Consider the following 10,949-nt stretch of genomic DNA (forward strand, 5'->3'; position numbering starts at 1 on the left):
GTGCTCTCCCTGCCAAGGCCTTCTGAGCCTCTGCTCTGGAACAAGGCACCCATCTGCCTGAGGGCAGCTGGCCCCACACCCCTTCCCCTTCGGCACATACCTCACCAACCCATTGGAACTTGGAGCGCCTCACCTCTGTGTGTGGGACCAGGTATGTCAGGGGAGTGCAGGAAAACCCCAGAGCGATGGGAAAGGGACGCATTCATAGAGTATCTACTGTGTACAAGGCACCGAATCAGGCTCCTCGTAGCCATCATTTTGTTTAATCCATACAACCACCCTGGAGAGTTTCTCCAACTTTCTGGGATGGAAACTTGCTCAAAGAGGTTAGATGATCTGCCTGAGGTTACACAGCCTGGGGAGCTGGGTGTCCAGTCCACACCCATCTCTTGCCACCTACATCCCTCCCCCTCGCCAACAGCTTCTGCCCTGGACTCTCGCATCTCCTTCGTCCCGCACTCAGTAGAGAGCTGCTCACACCCAGCCCTCCAGGCCACGTCCTCCTGCTTGTAACAGACAAGCCAGCCCTGGGAGGGCTATGGTTTCCTGGGGTTGATCACCTTGCCCAGAAAGAGGATGCTCTGAGTGTTGCTGGAAAATGTCACTGCCAGGAAGGGCCGGTTGAACCAAAGGACTTGGTGATTGTGCAGGGCGGACAAAAAGATGCCAAATCTGCTGGTGGCCACTGCAGCCTGAGTGCTAACCTCACCCACCTCGAGGACGGCCTTGTGGAAACTCGGGGAGGGAAATCACAAGCGTTGCCTCTGAGAGAACGTGAGTGGGGGTTTAGGAAAGACTGGGGGAGCCAGAGATCGCTGGACATCCATACTACATGCAAAGCCACTAGTTGGGGATGTCACAGCAAGAATTTCTACACTGGGCGGACTGTTGAGCTGGGTGACCCATTATTTATACAATAATAATTCATTAATTATTGAATGATAATAATAACGATAATAATAATAATCATTAATTGAGCACTGACATGTGCCTAGGCTCTTTTTAATCTTCATAACTACTCTACGAGGTCGATGTGTTACGTCCACTTTACAGATAAGGAAAATAAATCCAGAGACTAGGTAACCCCCTCATGCTGTGGGGGCTGGAACTGCAATTCAAACTCTCCAACCCAAGGTTCTGCCCTCTAGCGACCTTTTGTCTTACTGAGCTCAACTCGCAGGTTCCTTTCTCTCGTCTTAAGAAATCCCTTGATGCACATGCATCCAACCCAGCCTCATCTATATCCTTCCTCCGTGTCTGTCATTGCATTGGTCGCTCTCCATGGCCATGATCTGTGAGGCGCCGTCTCCTCAACTTGACTGGGAGAGCTCTCTGTGGGCAGGGGCTGGGTGGACACTACCCCAGCACCAAGCGCCACGCTCAGCACGTGGTGGGTTGGTGCGTGGATGTCCGTGCCTGTGGACGACTGAACAGACTCGGGCTCTGAGACTTCGCGTGGTGACGGAGAGAGCAGCAGCTCCCGAGGGGTGGCAGTTCCCACCGGGGTCCCCAGGGGTGGATAGCTACCGATGACTTACCCTGGACACCAGCAGGTTTAGCTGTTTGGTGACACCAGACAAGGCAGCCCGCTGCGAGAACAGGTCCGTGAAGCCCAGCTCGGGCAAAATCTGACCTAATTTATGGAGCCGGAAATGGAGAACTTGGGGAATACAGCTTGAGCTCCCCGTAAAAACACCTAAAAGAGGCATGGGGTTAAATAGGGGCCTTGTGAGCAGGTCAGGGACCCCAGCGGGCTGTGCTCTCCTTGACTGCACTCTCTAGCTGGCTCCACTCCGTCTGAGTTCTGTCACCACAAACACCCATTTCACCATGTCAGCTGGTGGCTTAAGGCCTGGCTCCTTCCCCCTAGGGCCTGCTGTTGAGGGAGCTCCTTCCCTTGAGAGCTCATCTTCAGCAGAGGTTGCTTTCTGTGGGCGTGCCAGGCGCCCAGGGAGATGCAGGTGTCCCTACATGTCAGTTTAGTCTTTGTCTCTGATGGGGCCCTGTGGGTTTTGCTTGTTTGCAACCAGATGATTTCTTTGGATCAAATTCCTCTGCCACATGAGTTGCGTGAATTTTCTACCACATATGGCCTCGGGCTGAGTTCCTTTTCTTATATATGGTTGGAGACTTTTCCCACCCATAGCCCCAGGGTGATGTGAAACTTCCTTGCTACTTCCTGAGGCTGTGGATGGAGTTTTCTTAAACCCCTCCATGCCGGCTCAGTCAGCCGTCTTGACTGGAGGTCTACCCATTCAGCGTACACGGGTAGACCCTCCAAGAGCCAGTGTCACTTCACCCAAGTCTTGTGCAGTACAAGGGCCACATCTGGAACCAGGACTCTTAACACCTAGTCTGGTTCTCTTTTCACCAATGGGGGGGGATATCTTATTTTAGAAAATGGAATCCTATTTTAAATGCAATAGAAGAGTTCATTATTTAAGGAAACCCGTGGAAAGTCTTAGAGCAAATGAGAATTCTTCCATAATTTGACCGTCGCCTCCTATTCGGGGGCACTGGCTTCCATTAGAAGGGTCCATTTGAAGGGCAGTGCTGCAGATTCATCATCACGTGGCACATGTATTATCTCTTCTGGAGCAAGTTGTTCCACCTTGTTAGCATCTCTGGAGTCAAACCCTCTTCCATTTGTTTCATTTCCCCTCGGTTAGGAAGGATGAAAAGGTCTGTTGTGTTTCCTTTGTAACCCATCCGCAGCACTGAGCAGGGCAAGTGTCTGTCGTGAAGACGCCAGTGGTGCTGCGTATTCTGCAGTATCATAGGCACCTTGACTGCTGTGTCCTCAGCAACATAGAAGTCTTGGGGAGAGGTTGTTTAGAGAGTGAATGGCTTCTCCCACAGAGCTGCAGGGAAGAAGGAAAGAAGGTACAGGGCATCCGTGGACCAACAAGCCAATCCTCCAGCCAGAGGATGCCCCCCAACTGTCACTCTAGACCCCCACCTTACCATCCCATCAGTGGGTACCAGATCACTCAAAATCTGATAGGCCTGGGGAATGGATTTCTCGGGGCTCATTAAGTTCTAAAGTGAGAGATTCCAGAAGATATTGACAGGTTGTTTCGTGTCTTCACCAATTACTTGAACTGTTGCACTTAGAAATTTTGCCAACCTGATGTTCGTATAGTGATGGCTCATTGTGGTTTTGATGTGCACTTTCTTGGTTAAAAATGAGGTTGAGAAACATTTTGTATGTTTGTGGACCTACTAGATATCCATTTTTTTTTAGGTCAGTGCCAGTTTATGTTTTTCCCTGTATTTCTATAGGTCTGTTTCTTAGTAGTTTGTAGGAGTTCTTTCTGAACACTAATTGTACATCAATTATGTGTGCGACAGATACCTTCTCTCCCTCTCTGCCTTGTCTTTTCCCTCTCATATGGTGTGTTTTGGTGACTGAAATTCTTGACTTTAATGCAGTGGACATATCGGTCTTTATTTTTATGGTTAGGTCTTCCGTGTCTTGTTTAGGAAAATGTCCCCTACCTCAAGGTCATGAAGATATTCTCCTGTATTATCTCCTAGAAGCTTTAGTATTACCTTTGCATTTAGGACTTTACTCCACCTGGAATGAATACTTATGATTGGTGGGAGGGAGGGGTCCAAAACAATTTACTTCCCCTTTTGGGTACCTAGTTATCCCCAGCATCAATTTAAAAAAAAAAATCTGGGGCTGGGCCAGTGGCATAGTGCCTAAGTTTTCACGCTTTGCTTCTGCAGCCCAGGGTTCGCAGGTTTGGATCCTGGGCTCAGACCTATGCACTGCCTATCAAGCCACGCTGCGGCAGCGTCCCATATAAAGTGGAGGAAGATGGACACAGATGTTAGCCCAGGGCCAATCTTCCTCAGCAAAAAAGGGAAGGATTGGTAACAGATGTTAGCTCAGTGTTAATCTTCCTCAAAAAAAAAAAAAATCCATCCTTTCCCCAAGGCTCTGTCGTGCTAGCTTTGGTATCCATGGGGCCATTTCTGGGCTCTATTCTGGCATGTCTATTCTGTCCCATTGGTCTATTTGCACCACACAACCTAAATTAATATAGATTTATAATAAGTCCTGCACTCTGGCAGCAAAGTTTTCCCATCTGAGCTATTCTTGGCCCTTTGCACTCTCATATACATTTTAGAATCAGCTTGTTAACTGCTACCAAAAAGGCAAAAAAAAAAAAAACCTGTTAGAATTTTGATTGAGATGACATTAAATGTTTAATTTGGGGGAGAATTGTCATCTTTACCATATAAAGTCTTTCTCTTCATGAATGTAGCCCATTTTTAAAATAATTCAAGTCTACTTTAATACCTCTCAATATAATCTCATCTACAGAGACCCGGCACATCTTTAGTTTGTTTTCTTCCAGCTACTTTTCATTTTTGAAGATAAGCCACGATTGTTCCACTGCTCCCACCACGTGACCTTGACTGAGGTCTTGGGGCTACATTTAGGTCCCCAGAGTGACAGCAGCTGTGTCAGAGGGCAGGATGTCTCTATCCCCCTTCTATTTCTGGAGAACCTCTCTTTCATGTGCCAAGAACACTAACCCACTTTGGAACTATGTCTCTTCCAGGAAGAGAGAACCAAAAATCTTCATTATTTTTGGCCAGAGCTGTAAGTGGGGTGATGATATATACTATACATTTAAATTATATTACATTTTAAAAGGAATGGAGTCAGCAGCATGTTGTGCAACCACTAAAATGAGATCCAAATAAAGTTTACAATAGCATAAAACTAACACGCGCGCACACACACACACACACACACACACACAGAGTGCATACAGAAACTAGTAAAATCTGAATAAAGCCTGTAAATTGCACCACTGTCAATTTCCTGGCTTTGCTATTGTACTACAGGTATATAAGATGTTTTCTAGGGAATGTGGGTGAAACGTACATGGTCTATGTACTATTTTTGCAATTCCCTATGAATTTATAGTTATTGCAGAATTAAAAAGGTTTTAAAAAAAGTTCTTAATGGTGAATGAAAATTCCACATGTAAAATGCAAGTGATGATCAGTTTGGCTGGATTATTAGTCTGGAATTTTTTCCCAGAATCTCTTCCTTGTAGATTCTGGGTTCAAGGTGTTACAAGCGTGAGTTTGGGAGGTAGATGCGAAGTCACAATCGCACACTGAAGGTTTTTCCAGGCAGAAAGAATGATGGACAGACCCAGAGGAGCCCTGAGTGCTCCAGCATGTGCACACCCTCCTCCAAGTTCATTGTATAGTATACACATTGTCCCAACTCTAGCCCTGCTGATCAACAGTGTCCCCAGGCCACCACCAGGTGCCCAGCATGGGCCTTTCCATAAGATCCCCCTACATGGAACCACTCTGATGGCTGGATGTGCCTGGCGTATAGAGTCCTGTCTTATCCACTTGTACCAATTTGTCCCCCTACACCAGTGACTTTCTGTCCCTCCAAATCCTTCTTCCTCCACACCTTCACATCCCCAGCCGCTCCCACAATCATGCAAGGTCTGATTCCGATAACAGTCCCTTCTCTTTCAACACTCCTGGTGGCTTTGCTCCTCTGATGAAACCCTGACTGACACTGACTGTACAAAACTCTCCCCCACAGTAATTTCCACTGTGTTAACATATGTGAGTAAATGGAAGACTGGAAGGAATTATGCTAAAAGGTTAACATTGGTTGCCTCACGCTAGTAGCATTATGGGTAATTTTTATTTTCTCTTTTATACGTCTTTGTATTTTTAAAGTTTTTCAAAATGAGCATTGTCATCATTAGAGTAATTACAATTACTTTAATTATTCACTGAGCATATGTAATGGCCAGGGGTCAGCAAACTTCTTTTGCAAAGGGCCAGAAAGTAAATATTTTAGGCTTTGCATGTCATTCTGTCTCTGTAGCAACTGCTAATCTCTGCCTGTGTTTGAAAGCAGCCATGAGACGATACATACCTGAATGGGTGTGGCTGTGTGCCAATAAAACTTTATTTACAAAAGCAGGGGGCCCATCAGATTTGGCTGTGGGCTGTAATTTGCCTATCCCTTAAGGCCCTCTTCTAGGGGCTATACAAATATCATTTGATCCCTCAAAATAAAACTTTGAAGCAGAGTCTCTTATTATCCTTTAAACAAACAGCCTGCCCTGTTTACACTGTTGAAGTGGCAGAGCTTCGATATGAATCTAGCAGTTCAACTGCTGATCACTGGATAGAATGCATTTCATGCACTACTGTTATTAAGAAAATATGTCTAAGACATGAAGGGAGGGAAACCTCAATACTATACAAAAAATCTTAAATATCTGACCCTCTAATGTTAAATCTTCTGAGGGCTGCTCAACCCTATCAGACCCAATCCACCTGCTTTCTCTTTTTTTCTTTTTGGTATTTAATCCATCAATAAATTAGAAGGAGAAGGAAGATACAGGATCCACCAATGAAGTGACTCTCACCCAAAGGTAAACGTAATTCACCGGCACCATCGTGATATCTGTGCTGAGTGCGCTGACCAAATCCACAATCTTCCCTCCAGTTTCCTCGTTGACATGGTCCTTGATAAGCTGGGTTGTGCCCGCAGAGTCGTGGAATTTAGTGCAGAAGAGTCTGGAACCATAGAAGGCCTCGGTGTTGTTAAGGTACCTCTGAAGGAGTGCCAGCTCCTGGCTCAGGAATAGGGTGCTACCCATGCGTGTCTCCAGACTGTCTCCAGGGGGGTTGAGAGTGTGCAAGGGGGTGTGGAAGCCCCAGTGGGTGTCGGCCTTGCACATCTCCTTGAGGTTGAAGCCTAGACCCTTGAGGATCTGGATCCGGCTGTGTGAGAGAGCCCCCAGGGACAGCCTGGCATAGGCGGCAGAGATGCTTAGCAGGGAGAAGATGTTGTTCCAGAGGGTTTGCGAAGCCATCAGGCGGAAGAGGCAGAGGGCAAAGGCGGTATTGCCCGGGGCAGTCTTGAGGCTGGAGGAGCCCTCACCAGTGCCCGGAGCCTCCTGATGGGGGCTGTCGGTGTGACCCTGGCCGGCATGCTCAGGGTGCAGCCGACTGTGAGAAAGGCCCAGGAGCCCAGCCAGGAGGAGGAGTAGGTGGTCGGCAAGATGCATCTTATCTGTTCTCAGGTCTATAGGAGGAAAGGGAATGCCCAGGAAATTCCCTAGCAGAACACCCAACCCTACTGAGAAGTCAAGTGGTGGCAGGGCCCCGGGGTGGTAGGTGACACCCTCAACTCTTGCAGATGGGCCTGGAGCAGACCAGCAAACTCCCAGCACCCCCCACGTGTGTGATGACAGTGACATCCTGTGGCCCTGCTTTAGATTTACAAAGATTTGCTTTCACATCTCATTTCATTTCCCAGCTCTGTGAGCTCTGCACAGCCCTGGACTCCATTCTCACTACAGAGATGGGGAGACAGAGGCTGCAGAAGTGCCTTAATCAAGTCACCTAACTTGTCAATATCTGAGCTAGAACACAGGTCTCTGGACTCTCGGCCTGGGGCACCTTCCGCCTGATGAGTTTATTTCCTTTGCCCGGTGACTCATTGCTCCAAGAGTGCTAATCGCCAAAGGTTATTTTTGCATTTACTCCACAGACATCCGTGGTGTGCTTTATAGCTTATGAAATCACTTCTATGTCATTCTGTTTGACCATCTTACCCAGGTAGAGAACAGTCAAACTGGCATTCTTATCACCACCCCCTACAGAAGAGATCACTCATGTTCAGTATACGTTTTACCCAAAGTCCCAAGGATAGCATTGGTCCCTTTTCCTAAGGAATGTAACCTGCCCCGAACAAGATGCTCGATTTTCTCCATCAGATCTGCTCTGAGCCATCAAATGGCCCTACCGTTATCTGGTTCTCAGCCCCAAAACCCAGTTGTCATCGCTAACATCTGTCTGGCCTTCCATCCACCCCTACCCGCTTCAATCTATCGGCATGCACTGCAGGATATTCTGTCACCGTCTCAGACCCCCCATTGCTGTGATCCACATTCAAGTCTGCAAAAATCCTTCACTGGGTCAGAAAACCTTTTCCGTAAAGGGCCAGATAGTAAATATCTTGGGCTTTGGGGGCCATACAGTCAGCGTTGTTTCTACTCAACTCTGCTGTGCCAGCTGGAAAGTGGCCACAGACAAGGCATGCACAGATGGGTGTGGCTGTGTTGTGGTAAAATTTTATTTATGAATGCTGAAATTTGAATTTCATGTACATTTGATGTGTCACAAAATACTGTCCTTCTGTTGATTTTTTTCAACCATTTACAACTTTTATATTTATGTTTTTATCTTGCATTCTTAGTTCATGGGCAATACAAACATTGTATTTTTTTGTTACTGTATTACAGATCCACGGGCTGTAGTTTGTGGACCCCGACCATAGGCCACTGCAGTCTTGTTTTCCGTACAGCTGTTGGAGTGATCAGTTAAAAACACACGTTGGACCACTTCGCTCAGCTACTCAACACCCCTCCCCGCAACATGGCTTCCTACCAACCTATAACCCCCACCCCCTCACCCCGACTCTGTCACTCTCCCACCCCTGCCCCCAGCCCTCATGTGCCTCTCTCTCGGGCTTTACAATGAGATCACCCAGAGGTCTCCTCTGGCAGGAGCTCTTCAAAAGCACCTGGATCCAGAGCCAGAGACCTGTGTTCCAGGCTGTGTGGCCTCGGGAGAGGCGGATCCAGTTCTGCGCACTAGTTCCCCCACCAGTGCAGTGAGGAGGTTGGTGCATCATGTGTAGGGGGCTTTCTAGCCCTGGGATTTGTGTCCTCTAGGTAGGGTGACCAGTTGCCCCAGTTTGCCAAGTACGTTCCTAGTTTTAGCACTGAAAGTCTTGTTTGCCAGAATTCCTAGTCCTGGGCAAACCGGGTGGTTGGTCATCCTCCCTTTAGAGTCTCCACTGTGGCCTTCAGAGGGTTTCTCACAGCACAGTGGACCCCCTGCAACTCTCTGAGCTCTGGAGGTGGGGCAGGGACATGGCTCGGGTTGATCAAGCCCAGGAAGACTAGAGAAACCTCCCAGCACCACCTCCCACCTCCCCGATTAGGTAATTCTTAATGAGCAGACCCGTGGGTGCAGCACGGTCTCCACCCAGAGAGGAAGCTCACTGGGTGTTGGCTCACCTCCTCCCAAGAGAATCCCCTCTTCCCTCCCGGGGAGACCCCAAGAGGGTTCACTGCTTCCTGTTTGTGTTATGTGTTGAGGTTTGCCTGACACTTGTCTCTCCTTGAGGCCCATGGGAACCCCTTAGTGGGTCTGGTCCCCTCTCTGGGTTTTTGTCACACTCCCCTCCATTTCACCACAGCCCCAGCAAAATGAAGAGTTGGACCAGACCTGGGCAACAGACTCCAGCGCCTTCACGAACCTGGTAAAGCTGCTTCCAGGGCGACATGGTGGGGAATGGAGGGCATGTGGGACTGGAGACAGTCCACTCTCTGCAGCCAGACAAGACCCATCTGGGGCCTGGATGCCACCCAGGGCCTCCAGTTTGCGCTCCTGGGGTATATGATTTCCGAGGAGCCTTCCAGCTTTAAATTGCGTGATTCTGTGATGGAACCTGCTGAGATGTCATATGTAGGACTTCTAGGACAATGCCTCCCAGGGGCCAGGGTGGTGTGGGGTGGGAGCAGATCTCTCCTTGGGCCAGGAATCCAATTGCACATTTTCTCTTTAATTAAAGCTTGAAGGTGCTTTCTCTCCAGTAGTCAGGGAGCCTCAGCCCCTTTAGACAATCCTGGGGTGGCTGGATGTGTGGGTGACGTCTGGCTGTTTCTCAAGCCATTTGGGGAAGGACTACAGGGAGCGATGTAGCCCTCGGTGTCACATCAAGATGTGAATGAGATACCCTGGCCCATTCAGGCTTCCTCTAGTAGACTGTTCTGAATGTTTCTCCAGGTACGTGGGGCCTGGACTTGAGTGGACTATATACCATTGAGCAGCAAGATCGTGCTGGGAGCCCTGAGCTGGGCAGAGCACAGAGTGGCAGAGCAAATCCAAACACAGGCCTGGACCCAGGCAGCCTGGGGCCCAAATCCCAGCTCTGCTGTTTTGCTCAGAGAGGTTCAGGGTCACGCCCAATTTCACATGACAAAATGCACAACACCAGGGCAAGAGAGGACTTGGTGTGCCAGAGAAGAGGGAGAGCTATTATGTCACTTAATTCTCCCTCTCTCTCTCTCTCTCTCTCTCTCTCTCTCTCTCTCTCACACACACACACACACACACACACACACACACACACACGGGCTACTGTCCTTATCTCATTTTACAGATCAGAAAACTAAAGGCCAGAGTAGTTAGCTCAGATTCCAGAGTCAGTATGTGCGCCCTGGCCTATTCTGCGTGGACACACCTGTCACTGCGCTGGAATGTCAGCTCAGGTTTTGTTGACTGCTGTAACCCAGATACTCGAACAGGTGTGGCATGCAGTCTCTGCTCCATCAATATGTACTGAGTGAATGCAGAAAGGAAAGATAGTTATTGGTATCTGGTCTCATCAGTGTGAAAATATATTCCCTTTACAATAGTCTACCATTTGGGGTTGTGCTTCCTTAGACTGGCTTCTACAGAGCTCGACCTCAGGCCCACTGGTGTTTCCTTCTTCCTTTCCAGCTTCCTGCAGAGGTGGAGAGCAGGGAGTCGGGGCTCTGCCTGGGTTGGATCCCAGCTCCACCGCTGATCGTTACTTACTCCGCCTCATCATCCTAATCTGTAAACTGTGGGCAACAATTGTTCCTAAATGTCAGGGTTAGGGTGTCATGAGGAGTCAGTAAACCCATGTCCATAAAGTGCTTAGAATAAGGTCGTGCAATATGAGTGTGAATAATTCTGTCTCATTATTCCAGATGGCTTTTGCACTATTTGTGTACCCCAAAATGTATGAATATGGCTAAATCAGTGTTTTCAAACTTCTTTGCATTGTGGTCCCAATAGAGTTTCTTAAGAAAGATTTGGAGTCTCCCTGAAATATGCACAGA

At 48.2% G+C, this 10,949-nt stretch overlaps 1 protein-coding gene across 1 annotated transcript; it reads right to left on the bottom strand.

Moving 5' to 3' along the window:
* Positions 1 to 536: 536 nt before the first annotated feature.
* SERPINA4 (serpin family A member 4) lies at positions 537 to 7,076 on the bottom strand. Its single transcript, XM_087447749.1, is given in 7 exon segments — positions 537 to 735; positions 1,425 to 1,426; positions 1,539 to 1,642; positions 1,645 to 1,696; positions 2,572 to 2,861; position 6,321; positions 6,432 to 7,076. Coding segments are annotated over 7 exon segments (1,293 nt in total).
* Between the last annotated feature and the right edge of the window lie 3,873 nt (positions 7,077 to 10,949).

Source organism: Ceratotherium simum, chromosome 24 (assembly GCF_057802395.1).
Source record: "Ceratotherium simum simum isolate JZ-2026a chromosome 24, ASM5780239v1, whole genome shotgun sequence".
NCBI lineage: Eukaryota > Metazoa > Chordata > Mammalia > Perissodactyla > Rhinocerotidae > Ceratotherium > Ceratotherium simum.